General features: G+C 61.0%; 2 protein-coding genes across 7 annotated transcripts in view; one reads left to right on the forward strand and one right to left on the reverse strand.

Moving 5' to 3' along the window:
* The window catches only part of C1QTNF1 (C1q and TNF related 1), a 17,791-nt gene extending 11,535 nt beyond the window's left edge, over positions 1–6,256 (reverse strand). For 2 of the 4 annotated variants that reach the window (XM_059378647.1, XM_059378646.1), the window contains exons 1-2: positions 5,929–6,069; positions 456–552 (exon numbers count right to left, since the gene is read on the reverse strand). In XM_059378647.1, the coding sequence (XP_059234630.1) occupies positions 456–552; positions 5,929–5,970 (139 nt within the window). In that variant the 5' untranslated portion in view covers positions 5,971–6,069. Of the gene's footprint in view, positions 1–455; positions 553–3,681; positions 3,934–5,928 lie in introns of those variants that run through there. The other 2 variants (XM_059378648.1, XM_059378649.1) reach the window with 2 other exon arrangements.
* Positions 6,257–12,888: 6,632 nt separating this feature from the next.
* Positions 12,889–22,470, forward strand: part of LOC132003493 (soluble calcium-activated nucleotidase 1) — a 30,565-nt gene continuing 20,983 nt past the window's right edge. For all 3 annotated transcript variants that reach the window (XM_059378991.1, XM_059378992.1, XM_059378994.1), the window contains exon 1: positions 12,889–12,973. The gene's annotated coding sequence lies outside the window, so the exon portion shown is untranslated. The remainder of the gene's footprint in view (positions 12,974–22,470) is intronic.

Genomic DNA, 22,470 nt, shown 5'->3' on the forward strand with positions numbered 1-22,470 from the left:
CCCTCCCCCCCGCGCCCCCCCCCCCCCCCCCCCCCCGCTGCTCCGACCTTCCCACCTGCTCACCAGGGGCACCTGGCGGAACTGCCAAGGCGGATTCCATCCGGGGCTTAAAAGGCTTCCCGCGAAAATCCGGGAAAATGTTTAAACCTGGAGCTTCACCACCTGGCTTCTGCCTCGCCTCTGGCCACGTCACCGCCCCACTCCAGCCATCTGGAGCCACTCAGGGCTCTGCTCCCAGACCCAGCTCCCGCCGCAGGCTCTCCTCCGTCCCCTTCCCCCACCACCTTCTCCAGCCAGCACGTGCTCTTCAGAGCCCAGCCAGAGGGCACCCCTCCGGGAAGGCACTAGAGCCACCTAGGACCAGGAGCCCCTCCCAGGGAGCTGCGTCTGCTGTCCCGTGTGACCCCAGGGTGTCAGATGTCTGATGTCCCACCCTGATGGAACTCCGCACTCACCTTTCTGCAAAGCCAACGTGCAAACAGGACTCCAGGATCCCACACTTCTCGCTAGGGCCTCAGGGCGTTCCAATCTCCCTCTAGCTCCTGGGTGGGGCTATGTGGGGAGAGAGGGGGGAAGCGGAGAGAGTGACCCAGGGTGGGCTCTGGAGGGCCCTGGTCGCAAGGCTGAATCCTGGCGTGGCCATCTGGTCATCTTTCCCGCTTATCTGCGCTCAGAAAGTGCTTCCTAAGGGCTACGACCCCGTGCCTCCATTACCAAGGTCACAAGTCACTTAACCAGGAGACGCCCTTTGCGGAAAGGCACGTAAACAAGTAAATAAGCCCCTGGCGGGAGGGAAGCTCCGGCCTGCGGTGCCAATTAGCGACCTCCGTTCTCAGACGCCTCCCCGCTAATCAGAGAGATCTCCCCGATGAGTGAAGGCTGAGTTGAAAACACACACACACACACACACACACACACACACACACACACACACACAGACGGCAGCGGCAGCGCACGTCCGTGCACCCGGCTGCCGAGATCTCATCGGCCACCCACCTGGCTGCTAACAGCAATTATCCCCGGGGTGATGAAAATAGGCATGTTTGCCATTTTCTTATTTTGGCTTCTCTGATTTTTTTTTCCTCTCTAGCAGGCACAGACTTTTTTGCATTAAGTCCACACTATTTTCCACTTAGAACAATGATGAGTGAACCCCACCCTGGGGACTCCGAGAGCATTTTGTGTATTGTAGGGAATGGGACTCCAAGCGAAGAGAAGGAGGGGCTTGGGGACAAGCAGGGCCGCCTGGAGTGTAAACTCCATGTACTGAGCTGGGGGCCGGGGACACAGGGCAGCAAGAAGGAGATACAGCCTCCCCCACACTGCTCCTGGGGGAGCAGATCCCCTGGAGTTACCATGGATATGGGTTAGGCCAGGGAGGGCCACCTCACTTGGACCAGAGCCAGGCCTGGTGGAGAAATCACTGTTTCCTAGGAGAGGTACTTGCCACAGAGTCCCGGGGGACCGAGGAAGCCAAGTCCTTGAGCCCATCCTTAGGAACCCTATGCGACAGCCAGAGGGAGCCCAGGAGCAGCCCCGTCATTGGCAGAAGTTCCCTACAACTGTTGACTGAGGCTCCTGCCTTTCTGGGCGTCCACCTGCGTCCCTCCCTGGGCAGGAGCTGAGCAGCGGCTGTGGCGTTTGGCCCCGAGGAGTTGACCCCCCCAGCCGAGCCCTTCCATTCATGCACATTCAGCCGACGAATGAGCACCTGTGTCAGGCACGGCATGGGGCATGAGCGTCCGTGACAACCATGGCCCCTGAAGCCACGTGCTAAGATCTCCCTGTCACCAGGCTGCCACCTTAAACCACCCCCCCCCAGGTGAATTCCTTTGGATTTAGGCACAGAATCACCAGGAACACCCCCCCCACACACACAACCACCACCCCTTCCCTTAAAATGTCAGCGGTGCGGGAAGTGTGGCCCATTGAATGTGCATTTTGAGAGCCTTGCTATCACAGGGTAGAGTCACACAGCCCACTGGGGAGCTCCAAAAAGGAGAAGGAGGGGGAAGCCCACACCCGGCCCCCAGTTCACTCCGATGGACAGAAGCCGACGAGAACGCTGGGCTGGGGAGAGACCCGTGGCCGAGCACAGCTAGCAGGAATCAAAGGTGTACAGAATTGGCATGGGGGGGCAGCATGGGTGCTCTGTGCCCATCCCCGGGGGTCTGCCTGGGGGTCAGGCTTGGGTGGCGCCTCCAGCGGGGGCTCCTGCAGAGAAGGAGCTGAAACTGGAGAATGTGGGAGTCAAGAAGGGAATGCAGAGGGGAAGGGGGTGTAGGGCCCGCTCACCTCCCCAGCGGCCCAGGCCAGCTCTGCGTGCCCTTCAGGCCTCCTTCTCAGGGGCTCGTCTAGCCGAGCCCATGGCCACTTCACAGAGCCATGCGTCTTGCTCCCATGGCTGTGCCCCCGTGGGGAAGGAGGGAGTCCGGAATGCCAAAAGACCTGAGAGCTCCCAGGCCACCCCCAAACCCACCCAGACCCAACAATGTCTCACTGGAACCCCCTTCTAGACTCTTCGCAAGGAGAAAGGGCCTGAGTGTTTCTGCGCACACCCCATTCCCCGCGTCTCCAGACCAGCCCCAGAAACCTGCAGGGCAAAGTCGCAGGGCCTAGCCCAACTCCTGGCCTGCCCTCGCCTGCAAATCCACCAGGGCTGGCAGCTCTCCCAGGCAAGGTCTTCTTCCTTCCCTGGTCCCCAGGGTAGAGGGCGGCTGCTAACCAGATGGTCCCACTGGGGTGCGGGTGCAACCCCAGGCAAAGGTTCTGGGGGATTCCGCAAGTATGGCTTTAACTGGGGCCAGCAACAGCCTTTGACGGAGCCCCGGGCGCTAAGGACTTGACTCCCTCCCCCAACTCCCCCGCTGCCTTGCCTGCCCGTCCGCCTCTTTTCCCGTCCCCGCTCCCCATCCAGCCTCCCTGCCCGCCGTCTCCAGCTCTGCTCCGTCTTGTGTCAAGGAAGACTCCTACAGGCGCCAGGGAGACGGTCAGACACAGAGGCCCAGCCTGGCCCACGGCCATCCCGACAGCCATCCTGGACAGGGCGGGACGCCCCGGGAGGACTGGCTGGAGAAGGGGCTGACTCCAAGGGCCTGCAGGGCAAGCCAGAGACACCCCGGTGGGCAGTAGGGGGCCTCCGTGCCTCTGCCCACACCTGTCCCGCTTTAAGCCCGGTCCTGGAAAGAAGCACGGGTGAGGATAAGAAGCTAAAAAGGATGCCGGGACTCTTGTCTCCTGCTCACGGGACCACTCCATTGTCACAGCAGAAGCCCGCAGCCGAGCTTGCAGAGCGGGAAGGTAGCCTGCAAGCCCGCTTCCCCACATCTGCGCCAGAGCGCGGGGCCGACCTGCTGGCCTGAGAACCCAGGCACGGATTCCCTGGCAGGGCCCCGAGAGTCCCAAGTCCCAGGCTTGCTGGGTTGCCCCGAGAGAGTGGGCCAAAGCGCCTTGTGCGGGCTTTGATGATTCTTTTCCAGATTGTTCTCCAAGTGGGCAGACCGAGTGTGGAGTCGGGGGGATACCCACAGTCCTGTCCAGGGGACTGCCTGGTCTCACTTGACTTTAAGAAAGAGAAGACAGATTTCAGCAGGTAAAAACAGGAAGAAAAAAAATTAATAACCCTAGGCCCACGCAGCAGTTACACCACCAAGACGAAGCGCAGGGGGCGGGGGGCATCACCTCCACGTAAATATCCGTGGGCTCTCAGGGCCGGGAGGCGAGGCTGCTTCTGAAACGCCCCATTTTCCTCGCCCATTTTCCTCTCCGGTGGCTCGGCAACATGGCCTCAGGCACGAGGACCTCTCCACTCTTCCTTCCCTTCGTGAGCCATCGCCACCACCCGGGGGCCCTGGAGTCTCAGCCGCCCCCAGTTCCAGAACAGGGTCCCCCGCACGGGGCCAGTCTCAGCAGACAGAGCCCCAAGGGCAAGCTCATGTCCGGTGAGGACGCCCAGCAGCACGACTGTATCTACAAAATTCTTTTCATCTTTGTTTTGATGGGTGAGCTTCAGTGCCAGAATATTTGGTTTATGAGTCATGCTAATTACAGCTTGGGGGGAGGAGGGCTGGAGGCACCAGGAAGAACAACAGAAAGAAGCATGTTCTGAAAAAAATTATGCTGTGCTGGTTGCCCTGAATAGGGAGGTTTACATCCCAGGAATGAAGAGGGAGCTGGCTGTGCGCCTCTCTGGGACCATGTCAGCTTCTCACCACCCACCTGCGCGGGCGCCCCTCGCTGGCTGGCTGCACCTGTCCCTCTGGCCGGTGGGGGGAGCCCCCCAACACCTCCGGCACCCGCATTTCTCTGTCTCCTTGACCTCTTGCTCATGGGAAGCACTGCCCTTGGCATCGTAAGAGGCTCAAGATGGGCGAGGGAGGAGGCAAGAATAGGAGGAGAGGGCGGGGTCCCTGGGAAACAGAACCTGGCTGTCCTTCCTGCCCCCGGGCGCTTTCTCCCGGGACAACTGGGAGGCAGATCAGCCTTGGCTTGGAGAGCTGTTGACCCTTGAGCAAGTTACACTCCTTCTCTGGGCACTGAGATGCCGGCCCTCCAAGGGGATCCTCTACGAGTGTGCGTGGGCCGGTCAGGAGCCTCTCTGAGCTCTTCAGCACTGAGAGTGCCACTGACAGGATCCACGGGAATCGGATCCGCGTCTGCCCAGCGCCTGCCGGACGGGACACACACGCACACACGCACACGCCCGTGCACACACAGCCCTCACCCAGCTCCTCTCAGCTCTCAGGTCGAGAGGGGGAGTGGGGAAGGGAGACGGGACAGGCTAACTCAAGCCTCAGCCCCCATGGCCCCTTCCTCTTCTCGCCGGTGGGGACCCGGGGCAGGCCTTGTCCCCGGCCAAGTGCATCTGTTTGCAACCTTGCATGTGGGGCTGACTGCGTGCTTTCCTGCTCTATAAAAAGCAAAGGCCTGGCAGCCCTGGAGGACCTCACATCCTCCCCTGGGGACCCAGGATGTAGCTAGTGGTTGAGAGAACTCAGTTTCTCAGGACCCGCCTCATCTCCAAAGCTCGGAAAGCAGCAGCTCCAGTGTGGGGCACTAACCTCCATTCCTGGAAACTCAGTGCGATGAAAGAGCCCGGTCACAGAGGAAGGCCGCTCCCTCCCTCCCTGCCAAGTGGACGGGGAGGGCCCGCACGTGCCCACGGAGGACACGGGGCTGCCCGGGAGTCAGCATGCTTGGAACCAGCCTAACACAATGTGGGTGCCCGGGGCAAGTGGGAATCACACCCGTCCCCGTGGAATGCCTAGAACAACAGAGCAGTACGTGGGGTCTTGACCCAGAGGTCCAGAGGCCCACGGGCCCAGAGGACTCGGCCCCAGGCCAGGGATGGTTCTCGAGTGGTTCAGGAAGCTCAGGAGGGTCCCCAGGGAAAGGGACATGATATTCCCCTGTCCGTGCTGAATCGCCTCCAGGAACACCAAGGCCATTAGCTGCGGGAGCCAAAGTCAGCATTTCCTGTTTTGTGTGGGGTCCAAACGGGCCCCCGGCAGGGCTGGGCAAACCTGTCTCTGAGGTGATCCAGGCAGTATCGGGGTTGGGGGCCCCACCTGGGACGGAGGGCCCCGGGTACCATTCCTTTTCTTCTCATGCCCAGAGAAGGGTGCAGCAGCATACACAGTCCACAAAGAAGAGGCAGGCACGATCATTCCTGACAGCATCCGGCCGCCACAGAGCCCCGGCTCCCCGGTCCCAGCGGGAGACGGAGCCCCCCCACGCCCCCCGCCCACACAGTACCTCCCGGCACCCCCCACGACCAGCCCCGCAGCTCCCAGGCTTTCTGCCCCTTGCCACCACTGCCACCCCAGCCCCTCCCACTCTGCTCTGGCAACCACCGCGCCAAAGCGCCGAAGCCCGGAGCAGGAGCAGAGCAGCCCTGCGCCCCGTCCCACCGCCGGAGCCCCCACCTACCTCCAGCCCGCGTCCCGCAGCGGCCTCTTGGGCTTGGAGCATCCCCCGGCGGCAGGGCCTCCTCCCAGCCAGGTCGCGGGAAGAGCAGACTTGTCAGAGGAGAAAGCCAGGAGGACAGAAAAAGTCCTCTGGGAAGAAGGTGCAGAGGGGGCGGGTGCAGGCAGCCGCGGGTCCCTGCCTTCCCGGCACCGTGACCTCCTCCGGTCCAAGGTCTCTCTGGCCAGAAGCGGAAGCGCGGTTTCTCGAAAGTAAAGGAAGAGGCAAGAAAGCGGGACAGACTCGTAAAGAGCAAACCCCAGCCAGATGTGAGCAGGGCGCCGAGCCTCCGACGCTCCCAGCGCACATTATCCAAACAGCAGCCGCTGAGGATTAACTGTGTGTGTGCCCGCGGGCAGGGGAGAGCCCACGGCCCTCCTCCTGGCCACCCTGGCGAGCCGGCCCAGCCTGGAGGGCACGGGGGACTCATCCCAGCCTCTGGAGGTCCTTCCAGGTGTGGGGGCTGCTGGGGGTCCAGGACAAAGAGGGTGGGGGCCCCCCGAGTTGCTGGGTGGTAGGGGGTGGGTTCCTAGGAGCCCAGGGGGTCCTTGTTGACAGCTCTGCGCGATGGAGTCCCCAAACGGTGGTAGACCTGGGACACACTTTCAGTCAGAGGCTCCCTGCTGCGGTCTAGGGACCACAGACAGGTTTTGGAGAATCTGTGACCCACCCCCCCAACCCATGCAAAGCTGTGTGTGTGTGTGTGTGTGTGTGTGTGTGTGCAAATGTTCCCTGGGGGGCGGGGAGGATCGACTGCTTTGACTGGATTCTCAGAGAGCTCTGTGATGCAAAGGTTAGGAAGCCCTGGCTGGAGGCGCAGGTTTTCCAGAGGACAGTGTGGCCGCCTGGGTAGGGCCAGGAGGGACGTCAGCATTGCTCGGCCTCTATCAGACTCTGGTTCCTTGATATGAAAAACAGGCCTTTTCCTCGTCTTAGGCGCAAGCTCTAAACGGGTTCCCCCAGCCCCGCCTCGCCCCCTGAGAGCTGCTCCCAGCTTCTGCGGAGCTGCCTGGGTCAGGCTGGCCTCCGTCCCCTGACTGAGTCAGAACGGTCAGTTCTGGCATCTTCTCATATCGCAAGAAGAGGAAGGATCCGGCCAGAGGAACAAGGCTCTGCGACGGTGAGAACCGTTTTCTCGCTCGCGTGCTTCTTTCCGGGCCGGGTTCACGTCCTCCCCGAGCGGCTCGGATGTCACACCTGCACCTCGTGGACTGTCAGCATCGCTGCTCCCTGGGGCCTCTCTGCTGGCTACGTGCACACAGGAGATGCAGAAACGGGGGTGCTCACTGGAGAGGTCCCGGGGAAAACACAGGCGACGGCACCCTAATCTCTCTAGCCTTGGAAACTTCCTGCTGCTGCTCCCCATGTCTGCCCAAAGGGCTGCGAAATCAGGAGGGAAGGGGGGGCCTGCAGACCTCCCACCCAGCAGGCACAAGGAGCGCCGGCTCTGGGTGGCAAAGCCAGGAGGGCCCAGCGGCCGCGCCACAGACACATGGGCCGCCCGCGGGGCCCTGGAGAACTTCAAGGACACTGGCAGGATCACGTAAACGTGTCTCCGTGTCTCCGTCAGAGATGGTAGACGCTCAGGAATCGTTCACGTCTCCGGCCTGTGCCTGAGGCTCGGCAGAACGCACATCCCTGCCTGCTTATCGACGCAGGAAACCCAGAGATAAGCTCGTCTCGGGTCCTGCGCACTTTCCTGGCCAGCAGGACCCAGGCCTAGCACACTGGCTGACCTTCCCCTAGCGGCTCTGTCCTTAGCTGGCCTTCGCAGCAGGGATGCCTGGGGGGAGACACACAAGAAAAGCAAGAGAGACAAGTAGGCCACGTCTCTGTGCAGCCCCTGCCAGGTCTTTGTCTGGGGCCTTAGACAAGCCGTGTCTTTCTCAGAAAGAACTCCTGTGAACCAAGAAACATCCTGGATGTGATGGGAAAGCCTCCCCCTCCCCCTTCCCCGGAGGCCACACCTGGAGGACACAAGGCTGGGCACGTGGCTTGGAAGAAAAACTGATAAAGAGATTTGCCCCTTTCTTTATCCCATCCGAGAGGGCTTTAGTGTTGAAGAACTGGAAGACAGTTATCTTTTTTAAAGATTTTTTTTTCTATTCATTTAAGAGAGAGGCCGAGAGAAAGCACAGGCAGGGGGAGAGACAGCCAGAGGGAGAGGGAGAAGCAGGCTCCCCGCTGAGCAGGGAGCCCAACGTTGGGGCTCGATCCCAGGACCCTGAGATCATGACCTGAGCGGAAGGCAGATGTTTAACCCTGAGGTACCCAGGTGCCCCTGAAAGATAGTTATCTTAGAGATAATTAAAAGACAGGAATCCAGAGGCCTGATGGAAACAAGAGCTCTAGAAACACAGCCAGTCGACGACCCTGACTTCCAAGGGCAACTGCTCGTTCTCGCTAGAGGCTTTACGTCCTGAGCCTGGAGTGCTGCCCGGCGACAGGGGGCCTTCCTTAGTCTCCTTGTCTATAAAGCAGAGATGGGTCCAGGGTCTCTAATCCAGAACCCATGCAGTCAGACGCAGCCAAAGTAAAATGCAGACATCTTTCAGCTCATCTCACCCCGCGGGGCTCTGCGCGGGCCCCCCCCCCCCCGCACCGGACCCGTGTTCACCCTCACAAAGCTGCAGGTCGCGCTCTTCTGCCAAAGTCCTTCACGCCAAACTCGCGGTGGGGGGGGGGGGGGAGACCACAGTTTCAGAGCTTTTCGTATTTGGGGGACTTGGGGTAAAGAACTGTGACTCTGTAATTGTCACGCGGCCGATGGAAGGCCCGGCAGCAGATACAAAGCACAAGCATGCTTGTGATCACTGTCATTATGCGAAGTATAATCTTCCTCCTTCCCTCCTCTTGGGTCGAGCCCCCACATCTCCCAGGAGGTTAGGAAAGGGATTACTCAGATCTCTTGGGGCAGAGACCAGGAGGCAGAGGGGCGCTGGTATGAAATGTGGCCACAAGGACCTGGAGTTTTCCAAGACGTCCGCATGAGACAGAAGGCTCAGAGGCGTGGAAAGTTCCAGAAGAAAGGGAACCACAGTCTGAGCACATCTCCGGCCTCACAGTTCACAGCTCAAGCCAACAGGCAAAGGAGCAAAGTCACAAGGCCAGCTCAGCCCTCAATGAAAGAAACAAATTCTGTCACCCGAACACCAAGCTGGCCAGGTCCCTATGCTCTTTATACTTCCTCGCTGCTTTAAAACTCCAAGTAGGGGTTGGTCCTGCAGACTACCTGATTGTCGGTCCTCCATCAAGGCCGTGGTGCCCTCAGACAACAAGGGCAGAATGCTCCCAATTCAGCAAATATCTTCCGTGTTGGAAAGTCCTGGCCAGAATTAAGGACAGGAGTCATGGTCCAAAAAAATAAAATATAATAATAATAATAATAATAATAAATCAGAACCCAAAGCCAGCAGCTGTGCCTGAGGGAGATTTCGTCAGCCCCTTGATGGGTCAGAGGCCAGAGCCAACCAGAACGATGAGCCCCTCCCCCCGCAAGGTCTCTCTCTTCAGTTTTCCCAAGTGGTTCTAGGTCACGCCCATCCCGGAATTCCCTAGGAGCTCACACCTCCTACACAAGGATGTCTGGGCCAAACACTTAATGGCTTCCAGAACCTTCCCAAGTGGCCCCACATCCTCAGACAAGGGCAGCTCATGGGACGTGAAGGCCAGAGACTCACAGGGGAGAGAACATTCCCAGGAGGCGGCCCGTTCTGCGCCCTTCCCTGTTTGGCAATCCCTTCTCTCTCCCTGGGCATATCCCTGCTGGTCACTGGTCTGTTTTCTCATTCCTGGAAAAGACTATGTGACCTCGGTTAACGTCTGTAAGACGCTGGGTTCCAGATAAGCTCAGCCTGTCATTAGCAGCACTGTGATTTTTTTTTTCCCCCACTGTGGCCCCAGCGTTCTGCCTGTCCTAGCTATTTCAGGCCAGGCTGCCCAGCCATCCCATAAGGGCAGAGACCAGCACTGCAAACTACTGCATTCTGTTCGGAAGAGGGGGGCCACAGGCAGGCCGATGGCAGCGTCCCCTTGCCAAGGGCGGGGGTGAGGGAGTCTCCGTGGAGATTTGGAAGAGATGGAAACTTGGCGGCCAGACCCAGCCTCCCTGGCCGCTGGCCCACGCTCCTTGCTCCTGGAGGGCAGCGCCTGCCTTCTGGAAGGCTGGGGGCAGGTGGGAATCAGGACCGGCCGCTACAAGGACAGAACAGGCCTACCTGTTGCTTCACCGGCCCTCACACCCGGAGAAGCCTTCTGTCTAAGGAGGACGAGCCTTTCTCTGGAAGGTCCCCCCTGCCGCCCTTGACTGGACGCAAGGACGAACCGTGAGGGACAAGAAAGCACACTGGCAGTCTGCCTTTTGCCGTCTATGTGCTTCCTGACTCTAATCAGGCATTTACTGTCCCGTGCCTCAGTTTCTCCATCTCTCGGAGTCAACATCCCTCCCGCGGGAGTTCCTTTCCCGCCTTCCAGAGATAACCTGGAGCTGTCACCATCAGGCAGCACTGGACTCGATAAATAAAATGGGAGGGCCCCCTGGTGGACTGCTCCCTTCTAAGCCTTCACTGTGACACGGGTGAGCGACGATGTAAGTAAACAGACGACGGGTGATTAAAGCGAAGATTTTTTTAGTCTTTTATGTAGAGTCACGGAAACAAAAAGGGGAGAGAAAAGTTCTGGACGAAGGCCAAGGTGATGTCTCCAAGGATGCACAGGAAGTAAGGGGAATTTCAACCACAGGGACACCTAGGGGCACGCGAAGAGCGCTTCCGGGACCTGGTCTCTCGGGAAGGCAGGAGAGCAGGGGTCTGCGCACTAGAGGACACGAACGTCCTTTTACCTAGTTAATGTCCTTCCACCAATTTATTCTACAGACGGACTCACAGTTGTGTTCCAGCTCGTGAGTTCAAGGACTTGCCCTGAGACATTGTTGTAATGTAAGAAGATCACACCTATCCTAAAAGGACAGCGTTAGGGGCCTGGCACAAGAAATAACGGGACGGCCACACAGCGGAGTACGACGCAGCTCTGTAGAGAAGGAAACGCGTCTCGGCAGAACCCCACAGACCAAGCTGTGGTGCGAAGTGAAAAATGACAAACCTTTCTGGAAAACATCGACGGAGACCTGAGTCAACGGGAAAGCAAACCATGCTCCTCGACGGAAGGCTCAACGTCCTGAGAGAGCAGTTCTCTCCGAATTAATCTGTAGATTCCATTCAAAACCCCAACAGTTAGGGGTGAGTAGGATGTAGGAGGGGCCTGAGGGGGGATTGTCCTACCACATGTGAAGGCTTATTATAAAGTGGTGAGAGTGAAGACAGTGGTACTGAAGATGTCTCATATGACATACTAGAAAGCCCCTAAACAGACCCATGTATTTATGGAAACTCGATCTATAACAAAAAAGATATTGCACGCATACCAATGGAAAGGATGGATTATTTCCTAAAACTGACACTGAGAGGCTGGGGCATCCGCAGAAGAAGAAATAGACACGGCCAAAAAACCTAGGAAAGATACACAACTTCCCAGCAATCAGGCAGTGAGAAGACAGACGCCAGATAGTTATCTGGGAAGCGGCAGGATCTCCCGGCCATTGCGTACAGTTTTATTTCCTTTTTTGTACAAGTTATAGCAGGCATACACATTGTTGAGGGATGCATCCCTATTTGCTGAAATTACAACACAAAGCGTGAGAGTGATTCGAGATTGCATTCACTTCCTGGGGTGGGAGGGGGCTGGGAAGGGGGGAGCAGTCTGGAGGCCTTTCCAGAGAGCAGGACCAGCCTTTTCTTCCTCAGATCTTAGAAAATAAAAGATCTGAATAATTTAAAATAGGGGTAATATATGGAACATAGTTAGAACTCAGTTTCGCATAACGAGAAACAAATGAATTCCACGGGGGTCTGTCTCCTTCCCACCCCCTCCCCCACAAAATGCAGAACCCAGTGGAAATAGCAAATTTCCATTTGGTTTTTTTAAAAACGTAATTTAATATACGCGTTTGTGATTTGTTTGCGTGTCACAAAATCTCTCTAACCCTAACGGCAAGAAACTAGGAACAGTGACTGCCTCTGGGCAGGGAATGCAGAACAGGGACCTGGAGGTTGATTTTCACGGGACACCATTTACATAATTTGAATTTTTCTCTGGTGCATCTGTTACCTAAGGGAAGGCTCCTGGAGGCCCTGGGGTGACTGCGCGCAGGCAGGCCAAGGCTGGAGTGGCGGCCGCAGAGCACCAGCCCTCGCCTAGCTCACTGCTACCGGGCTTTTCTCGTTATTTCTATAATGGGCATTTTTGCAGGACTTGGGGGTGGAGAGCAATATATTCCATTAAAACAGCGCAGGAAAAAAAAACAAAAAAAAAAAAACAAAAACAACAACAACAACAACAAAAAACCAGCACAGGGGCCGGGGAAGGGACTGGAGGAGCAGGGCGAACCGGACACCCTTATTTGGGAGGGGGTTACCCCCGGCACCCTCCCCCGCCGGGACACTCCACGCCTGGAGACCTGCGCCCTGATCTCTGCTCTGGAAGCTGACCAGCTTTCCGAAGTGGCCGATCCGAAGGGCCGAGGAGAGGGGCTCGCTGGGAACGAGGGTGGCAGAAAGGGGTCCGCGCTCCCCCGCCTCCCCGGAAACCACAGGGGTCGACGGGGCGAGGGGAGCGGTCCTAACATCTCAACTCCGAGACATGACCCCGCCTCCCGCTTTTGCTGGGCCGGCGTTCCGGGGCAAAGCGGTGGAAGGGGCCTGCGGGGTGGTCCCCGCGCAAGTCTGCGCCCCTCCCTCCAGTCCTGGCCCCCTGAGGCGCCCTCCGAGCAGTAAAAAACTACAACTCCCAGCAGGCCCGCTCGCGCTGGTGCGCAGCCGCAGAGCAGAGGCTGCCGGGAGCGCGCCCCGGAGCCCCGGCGAGCGCGCCGGGCGGAAGTCGGCTGCCCGCAGGGTCCCGGCCTTGCCGCAGGGAAGCCCCGCCGCCCGCGGGCCCCGGAGCCCGCCTGCACCGGGTGAGTGACGGCCGCCCCCGCGGCCGCCGCGCCCTCCCCCCGCGACGGGCCTGCCCCGTAGCCCCCCCACGCCGCCACGTCCCGCCGCGACCCTCAGACTCCCGAGAAACGGTCTCCTTCGTCCGCCCGGCGGCGGACACCTGCGCCGACTGGCCCGCGGGGCCCTCACTGTCCTCACTACTGCGGGACACCTGCCCCTCGGACTGGTGCGGGACACCCTGTCCCTCGGACTGGTGCGGGACACCCTGCCCCCCGACTGGTGCGGGACGCCTCCCTCGTCTGACTAGCGTGGGACACTTCGCCCCTCCAACTTGAGAGAGACCTACCCTGTCTGACTTGTGGGACTGTCCGTGGCTCTGGCGAGTGCGGGACCCCCCCCCCCCCCCCCCGCGGGGCCCCCCCCCCCCCCGCCCCCCCCGGGCCCCCCCCCCCTCTGCCCAGTGCGGGACCCCCCCCCCCTCTGACCAGTGCAGGACCCCTCCCCCCTCTGGCTAGATGAGGACACCTGTCCCTTCGGACTAGTGTGGGACCCCTGTGCCCTCTGACCAGCCGGGGACCTCTCCCCCACCCGATTCAGGGGACTCCTACTCTGCCCCGACTCTTCCCTCTGACTTGAGGGACAGGTAGTCCCCCTCACCCCACCCCACCCCCCGACTATCACGGGCCAACTTTGAACCCTGGCGTCCTGCTCCCTTCTCTGGGACAGCCGTCCCTGAGTCCAGTCCCTGGACTGGAGTACCCCTTCCGTGATCGCTGGGCCTCCCCTCTGGGGCCGGCACTTTGTCACACGGGCAGCAGGCCACCCTCCCCCGCCCCGGGCCTCCCCGTCCTCCCTCCTGTGCCCAGACCACCTGCCATCCTCCTGCAGGACCCTCGGGCCCGACGCGCTCCCCCTAGGTGCGGCGCCCCCTCCTTCGTCCCTGCTGCTCGCTGCCTTCCCTTTGCCCCGTGTGTCCCCAGGCCTGGCGGATCCCGGGACTCGCCGTCACTCTCCTGCCGGCCAGGTCCGGCTCTCGCGCGGACGCTTTGGCGTGCCCAGGGAGCCGGGGCCTCTGGGCGCACCAGCCCCACTTGTCACCGTTGTCCCGGAGGACGTGCTCGACGTCGTTCCCCAGCGTGGTTCCGGGGTGCAGGTTCCGGGCCAGGCGTCTGCCGTGGTCAGCGGGCTCCTCCCCGCTCCTCAGCGTAGGGAACAAGCCCGGCAAGAGCACAGGGTCACGGGAGGGTCCCCGAAGAGGAAGCAGGTGCTGCAGCCTCCTCTTCCTCTCCCTTTTCGGAGCGGTTATGGGACGGATGCCCCCCAGCACCCAGCCCGCAGGCCTCTGGGCAGGACCGTCCAGCCTGGGCCTGTGGGCACCGCGGGCAGCGGCCTCCCAGGCCCCTCCCCGGCAGCCTCCGTGAGCCTTCTCTTCCAGCCTCCGGGCCCCCCGAAGGGCCCACCGATGGGCCAGGCTGCCCGCTGTGGGCCTGGGCGGTGGTGGGGGCGAGGGCGGCTCCGGTGAGGCACGCGTCTGTTCAGGGGCGACCTGGAGGCTGAGCGGTCTCCGTGTTCTCGCTGGACCCGTCACGGAAGGCGTGGGTGCCCCCGGGACAGTGGAGGAAGTCCTAGACTTGCAAGAGTATCTGAGCCACGTCATGTCCCTCCCCGCCTGGGTCTGAGCGTTCGGTGCTCTCTGCGGCAGGCTTCTCCCCCCAGAGCCCACCTCGGCCGTGGCTCCCGCCCCGCCTCTCGGCCACGGCCCTGCCCTGAGTGTGTGGGTTTCGGCTGTCGATCCGCCACGCTTCCTTGAACCACGGAGGGGGTGTGGGCAGACCCAGACAGGGACGGGACCGCGCCTCGATCTGCTGGTGTGTCCCATCCCCCCACCCCTGACATGGGGCCCCTGAGGTGGGCTTGTGCGGCCTCACAAGAATGCGGCCCCTTTCTTCTGAGTCTTAAGACTCTGCGGCGGCCGTCTGGGGCGCCACGCACACACCTGAGTGTTTCCTCTTTAAAGCAGCATCTCAGATCTGAGGGCGCGGCCAGGCGCCCTGAAATTCATCAGCGCCGTGACCGGGATGTCACTCTGTCGTGTGGACATCTGTGGAATGGTACCGGGGACGCGGGAGGGGACATCTAACCCGTGCTCTCTTCCTTCCAGAATGCTCTGGACGGGGGCTTTCGGGCTTTGTGTGGGCTTTCCTCCTGGTGAGAGCAAGACAGTTCCTTAGCCAAGAGCGTCCTGGCAGCAGGGAGGTCTGGGAAGGTGTTCAGTTTGTCCGTCTGTTTCTCGTTTACCTGTCACAAGCGCGGTCATTACCGGGACCTCGCAGCTCCGGGTTCCCAAGCAGAGTGCCGCCACGTCCGTGTTCACTGGGGATGTGCCGTGGGAAACCACGCCTCGTGTAGGCACTGAGGGACAGCGTGGAAGGGTCCGATCCCAGCGCTTCCCGAAGGGCCGCAGGGGGTCCAGCCAGGCCACGTGCGTCCTGCAGTGCTGACCGCTGTGTCCGGGGAGCCCGGCCCTGGAGAGGACAGGACAGAAGATGAGCTCAGGCAGGTGCAAGCCCACTGATCTGGGTGCGTGGTCGGATTTTTATTGCGTCCCCTTAGTCTCAGGCTCTCTGGAAAACAGCCCTGATAACGCAGTGTTGTTTGGGATGTGGCTTAGACTGGAAGGGCAGCTTTTCACCGAAAAGTCCTCCTGACGGGTAACCTTGGCGATCCAGCACCGGCACACACGGCCCTCCCGGGATGTAACAGGTGCAGGCGGTGCGGGGCTCCGGAGCTGTGCCGCCCGCACCGTGGACAGAGCCATGTGTGCCGGTGCTGGCCCCTGGGAAAGCTGGACATCCTCTCCCTGTCTCCCTTCTTGTGGTCGGCAGTATCGGCTCCCCGAGATAGCCACGTCCTAACCCCCAGAACCTGCAAGTGCGCGCTGTGGCAAGAGGGGAAGGCAGCAGGTGGAAGGAAGGGTGCTGATCAGCTGACCTTGAACCAGGAAACGTATCCTGGAGTGTCCAGGTGGCCCAGGGTAACCCCGGCCAGAGGAAGCAGGAGACAGAGGCAGAGGAGCGGGGGCCAGGGGCAGCGGAGAGGTGCGGAGCGCGGTGCTGCCGCGTGGAAGGCAAGCAGTGCCCGGTCCTCCAGAAGCAGGAGGCGTCGGAGGGGAGGGTTCTCCGCGGGCCTCTGAGGGAGCACGGCCCTTGATTTCGGCAGGGGCGGGGGGCGGGGGTGCGCTGCAGGGCTGTGAATGAGTGTGCGGCGTCAGGCCGGGGTCGAAACCCCAGTCCCCTCAGGTGCGGGCTTACAGACGGAAACAGGCTGAAGAAGGAGTTACCCTGAGCTGTGTTTAACTTGCTCCAGGAAGCAGCCGTGAGCGCCTGCTGTGTGCAGAGTGAGGGAGCGCCAGGGGAGGCACCGCAGCCTTTAAGGAGACGGCTATCAGCAGGAGGACCTCAGGTAGTCCCTGGAGGACATTGGCTTCTGTGACTTGCCCTCTGCCTCTCACACCTGCCCAAATTCGAAAGGAAACTTCCAGTACAATAGAGCCTTGGCGAGTCCCACGCAGCAGAACGCCTTGGGTCGGGCAACGCGTTCACAGAGCCTGTGTTCGAGGATCGCTCCCCCGAGACACACCCAGCAGTCTTGGAGGCTCGGAAGCCCTGGGCCTCGGTGTCACCTTGTGTCACTCTGACGAACGCAGGAGGAGCTCGCTCCTCTCCCGCCAGGAAGTGCACGTAGGCCGCGAGCAGAGCCGGGACTCTGACCTGCCCGCTGTCCGGACACAAGCTCTGCAGGACCGTTCAGGTCACAGACCGCAGTGGGGAAGGGGAGACAGCCGCTGCCCAGGACAAAGGGCCTGAGGGGCAGAGGCACAGTCTCAGGGGGGAGGCAGAGCCTGAGAGGGAGGCAGAGGACCCGCCCTCTTGCTTCCTGCCCCTCCTAGATCCTGAAAGGGAGGAGTTTTGCTCTGGCAGCTGCCGTTAAACCTGTTTGTTTGGCCACCGGCCACACACCTGAAGGAAGAGGAGAAAGAGACCCTCCAGGTTGGGGGCTGTATCAGGAATGGCTGCCACCTTTCTTCCGAGCCTTCTGTAGAATCCCAAAGATGGCCCAAGAAGGTAGGGGGGCCAGGGCAGGAGCGTCTCCCTGGCAGTGGCGCTCCCTCGGAGTCTAGGGACCCACTTGGGAGTGGAAGGACACAGAGTCACACCTTGCCGTTTCAGGCCTGTGTTAGAAGGACGCGCTGGCGAAAGAAACCACAGACGTAGGGGTGTCGGTTAGCCATTCTTGACAGCTGTTTGAAAAAGAGGGGAGTGGGGAAGGGAGTTGGGCCTGGAGCAGCCTGCGTGGTGGTGGTTCCTCTGGGGGGCTCTTTGCAGGGACCTCGCCCTGCAGCGTGGTGGGCGCGGGAGAAGGGAAGCCAGCGGGGGTGCGGTCCCTGGGGGTTTCTGAGCGGGAGAGAACTGGCGCCGGCCCACCCGGGCAGGTGAGCTTGGCCAGTCAAAGAGCCTGCGACGTTTTCCCATAGCAGCTTGGTTCTGATTTTCCCGGAGATACCAAATCAGCCCGTTAGGCTGCAGATGCTGGGGCTGACAGCCTTGTCTCCGAACGGCAAATGTCTGGACTGCTCAGAACCTCAAGGGGCGTGGGCAAGGAGACCCCTTCCCACGGGCCCCTCTCCTGGGAGCCGCTTCGTCCACTTGCACTCAGCCTTCACCGGCACGTTTCAGCCGCGTGTGTGGCTGGAAGTTTTGGGGAGGGGAGTGTTTTGTTTTGAAATAAAAACACAAGCTCTCATTCTGCACAAGACAGGCCGCTCACCGTCCGCTCTGGGCGCGGACCAGCCGGGAGTGGTGCAGAACGAAGAGAAAGGGATCTGGGTTTCTGCTACAAAATGAAAGTAACTCCTGGGATCGTAGCGGAGGGACGGCGATCCAGGTTGGGTTTTGATGCAAAGAGAAATGATTCCAATGGCAAAAAAGGATTTCTGGAAGGCGGACAGAGTTCCGTGCGGCCTGGAAGTGGTCATTCCCTGCATAACAGAAGGCGACGGGGCCAGGGCTCCCTGCCCTCCAGGAGCTCACAGCCAAGCCGGACGGATGGCGGCAGGAAGGCGTGGTCCGGGCTGTTACAGAGCCACGTTCCGGGAGGAGGAGGCACAGAGGGCTGTGTGAGAACGTGCCCTTGTTTCCAGGGCTCCCGTGGCAAGTTCCCGCAAACGTGGTGGCTGGAAACCACACACGCGTGCTCTCACGGTGCCAAGGCCAGAAGTCCACTGTTCGTGTCACCGGGCTGAAACCGAGGGTTGTGCTCCCTTCGAAGGCTCTAGGGGACAATCTGTCCTTGTCTCTTCTGACTTCTGGGGATTCTAGGTGCTTTTGGGCTGTGGCCACGTCACTCCTCTCTCTGCCTTTGTGGACAGTGGCCTCTTCCATCACTGTCTAATGTCCCTCTGCCTTCCTTTCGTAAGGACACTCGGGGTCGCCTCTGGGCTTCCCCTGGATTAACTTCCCATCTCAAGACCCTAAACTGAGCCACATCTGCAGAGTCTTTATTGACAGATGAGGGGACATTCAGGTTCGGGGTTGAGGCCGGGACACCTTTGGGTGTCCACAGGAGGGAAGCTCACTGGTCGGGAAGGGGGTCCTTCACCATAGACTCAGGACAGGGTGGGAAAGGCACAGTAGAAGCATCACTATCATGGCACACCCAGGGACTTCCAGATGCTTCTGTGTGGTCAGAGAGAGCATCATCCCAGGTGGCAGCAGCATCACGCACAGGGGCTTGGCTGTGGGCTGTGGCATTATAAAATGCCCAGCACTAACTAGGGGAGTGGCGGGGGTGCGGAGCAGCTGAGGGTTCATCCTCTAGTGGGCCAGCTTTGGGATCTAGCAGAGAACTTTAATCCGGATTCACTTTTTAGAAAAATCACGCTATCAGCTGTGTGGAGGCTGGAGTGGAGAGCGTCTAGGCCAGGGACCCGCGCACTGTTTCTCTGGACAGACGGGCAGTCCGTGTGTTCAGCTTTGCAGGCCGCAGCGTCCCTCACAAGGCTGCCGTGCTCTCTGCGGACAGGATGGGCTGGCTGCTCGTGCCGGTTAACCTGACGGGTTTCCCTCCCCTCCGGGCAGGGGGCAGAAGTGCCAGCAAAGGGACGAGGGGAGCGGGCAGCCAGGAGCAGGCGACCTGGCCCGGGTCCTGCAGCACGCGACTCATTCAGCAGCTCTGGGGAGTCGGCTCCGTTCTGCCACGGTTTACGTGCGAGGAGCCGAGGCCCCAAGATGCCAGCTCAGGCAGCTAGTGAGCGGCACAGTGCAGGTTGGACCTGGAGGACCTAAGTCAGCAGGAGGCCACGGCGAGATAGGACCCAAGTCTGGAGCTGGGGTACAGACCAGACCGGTGAGGGGGCCCGGCGCCTGCTGGGATGTGAGGAGGAAGTGAGCCAGCTGTGCCTTAGGCTGCCTCCTGAGGTCTGGGAGCGGCCTCGCTGGCCAGTAAATTCCTGAGGGAGCCCTTTCCGCAGGCGGAGGAGGAGGCTTGGCCGCTGGGCCTGCTGGGGCTGGAATTCAGGGCACAGGTGCAGGCTTGGAAGGTGCGGGGAGCCCTCACTCTAGTGGCTGTGCCCCTGGAGACTGAGGTCATCTCAGGGAAGATGCAGAAGAAGGGGTGGGTGGCAGGGAAGGAGCCACAGCCTCGGGGGCTGAGGAGGGAGAGGACCTGGGAGTGTCGCCGTGTCACCTCACCGTCCCTGCCGGCAGGAGGCTCAGCCGTGCGTCATGGACCATCCTGGAGGGACCAAGGGGTGGTTGCTCTCCCAGGATGTTAAGGGACAGGGAGCGACCAAGGTGTCTCAGGGTGGGAAGGGTTCTTTCTCCATTCAGAATCGGGGATTCACCACTGCTGTTCAGGATGGTGAGGGCCAGGGAGGGGCCAAGGTGCAGGGGTTGGGGGTGGTTCTCTGCTGGCTCACGCATAAACACGCGTCCACAGTATTTACTGGGTGCTCTCAGCACACCTGCGAGTAGAACCTGGAGACCAGATGGCTCCTCGGGTGGCAGATTTGGACACGAATGTAGGAGGCGAAGAACCCAGTAGAGCAGGCGTAGTGGAACCCTCCCCAGGCAGCAGGATGGGGTCTCTTGGTCCCCCTGGACCAGGGCCAGGCAGCCTGGTGCATGAGGTGCATGTATGGGGGCTCTACCCTGGGCCCCCACATCCTCTGCGGGACGCCAGCAGACAGGGGACGTGCTGAGATGACCAGTGGCAGGATGGTGACTCGGGAATGGAGCGGATGCAGACCAGGGGCCAGTAGGACCACACATCACAATGGGGACACCAGGCTACCGCTCGGTGTGACAGCTGGGGGCCGGAGGCAGGGCTGGAGCTGAGAGCTGTGGCAGGTGTGGGCCTAGTCGTCATTCCTTCGACAAATGTGCGCAGTTTCTACTGTAGGCCCCGCTGTGGACCTGGGCCGTGAGCTCACGGTGGGCTAGTCCCTGCCCCGCGGCGCTAAGGTAGAGCAGAAGTAACATAAGCTGCCATGCTGGCGAGTGCGCAGGCGTGCAGGGCCGTCTCGGGGCAGCGGGCAGCCACGTCTTCCCGAGGGGCATCCAGAAAAGAAGGTGAGGCAGCCGTGCAGGGGAAGGAGCGGCCTGGGCACGGGTGCACGAGGGCCGCGGTGGCCAGTTGGCGGCAGAGGAGCCGGCTTGGATGGGTTTGGTTCTGGCAGGACCCAGTAGCAGGGAGGGTTTACTCCTCCAACACGTGCTGACGGGGTCTGAGCTGCTTGCGTGGGTAGCAGGGGTCTCTGGCTCTGGGGCACGGAGGTCAGCGGGGAGGGGCGTGGAAGCAGGTGAGTGCAGGGGGCGAGCTGGATGGAGGGGCGACCGAACGGGCAGGCCTCCCGTCGGAGCAGCTGCTGTGGAAGGAGACTGGGGGCCGTGCCTGGGGTGCTCCAGGGGCTCCTGGTTCAGAACTTCTGTTCGCAGAACAGCCTCGCACAGAAAAGAGCATCTCCCCTTTTCTGTCACCTGTGACAGTCACTAAAGGGCAGTCACAGCTTCCTGGTGAAATTCTGGTCCCGGGCAGGTGGGAATGTGGCCGCTCGCCATCCACAGGGCTATTCCGAAGGGAGGAGTCGGGGCGAGGGAGTGAGACTTACTTGGAACTCGTAAGTTCCGGATGTGTTAGGATCCCCGGCAGAGTCTGGAACAGGAGGGGAGAGGGGGAGGCGAGAGCCCAGCGGCCACGTCACGCAGGGGCTCCAGGCTGGGTGGCTTGGGCCCAGCCGCGGTAGATCCGGGCCTGGGCAGCGGCCGGGACCCCCGTTTCCCCGCCAAGGAGGCTCAGCCACCAGCTCTGTGGCCACGACGGAGCCACTTCCTGGGGAGGAGGAGCCCCGGCCCAGGAGGGAAGCCCAGGACAGCACCTGAGGGAGGAGCGGGAGTTTCCCGAGCCTGCCCCCCGGACCCCCAGTCCGCACGGCACCCTCCTGCTGCCTTGCTCGTTCCTTAGAGGTCCCTTTTGGGCACTTGAGCCTATGGGCAAAACCTAAACATCTGCCCAAAAGCAAGAGAAGGAAGGGCTAGCTTCCACGTGGAACTGTTGCCTTGTTTTTCCACCCTCGGTGCCAGCGGCCTGTGGTGTGGACGGGAGCTCCTCAGCAGCCCCTGCGCGTGGGCCACGTGGACTGGGGTGCGGGGAGAGGCCTGAGTGTTGTGGAGCTGCCCGGTCCCCCCCTAACCCGCTGCCCCCCGGCAGTGAGAGGAGCATCTGCCCCTGAAGTCCCGTTGTTGGTGGTTTGGGGGCAGGGGGCAGAGGTGCCCCCATGGTTCAGCCGGGGGCCTGTCTTGGGCGGGGACGGACTGACTCACAGCTGGGAGACAGAGGGCGAGAGCCGCAGACCAGGGCTTTGCCGAGTCTGCCCCCCAGCTTGGCTGCCGCCCTGAGACAGACACGGGTCTGGCGCCGCAGTGGCCTCGCCGACCAGGCCACATGCCTCTGCTGGGGACGGAAGCTGGGGCAGATGGGGAACGACAGCCCTTGCCAGCTGCCGCCCCCTAGCTGTGCTGCTGCACCTCAGAGCGGACCAGGGTCCCAGGCCAAGCCAGGCCCCTGGTGAGGCCAGCTGTCCTTTGGGGCTGGTGCGCCAATGCTAGGCTCCAGGCCAGGAAGGCCGGTCAGATGCTGGTCCCTCTGTCATTTGCATTAACAGAAGGGCGCCAGAGGACAGACTTAGCCGAAAACAGAAGTATTTGATTTAGCCTAAATCTGCTTTATGCTAATATTAATATTACAGAATCCTAGCCCAGGAGGAAGTCAGGACTCCTGGGTGAGCAGACATCACCCCTGTGCGCTGTCCTGGGAGCACAGGACACAGCGGAGCCCACCGACTGACATGTAGCGTGATGTGGCGGGCGGCAGACGCCCAGGAAGGGGATGTGGAGGCTGCTGTTGGGAGCGGAGCCCTCAGGGAGAGCTGCCCGATGAGATCACGTTTGACGAGCATACA

The sequence above is a fragment of the Mustela nigripes genome, chromosome 16 (genome assembly GCF_022355385.1).
Source record: "Mustela nigripes isolate SB6536 chromosome 16, MUSNIG.SB6536, whole genome shotgun sequence".
Taxonomy (NCBI): domain Eukaryota; kingdom Metazoa; phylum Chordata; class Mammalia; order Carnivora; family Mustelidae; genus Mustela; species Mustela nigripes.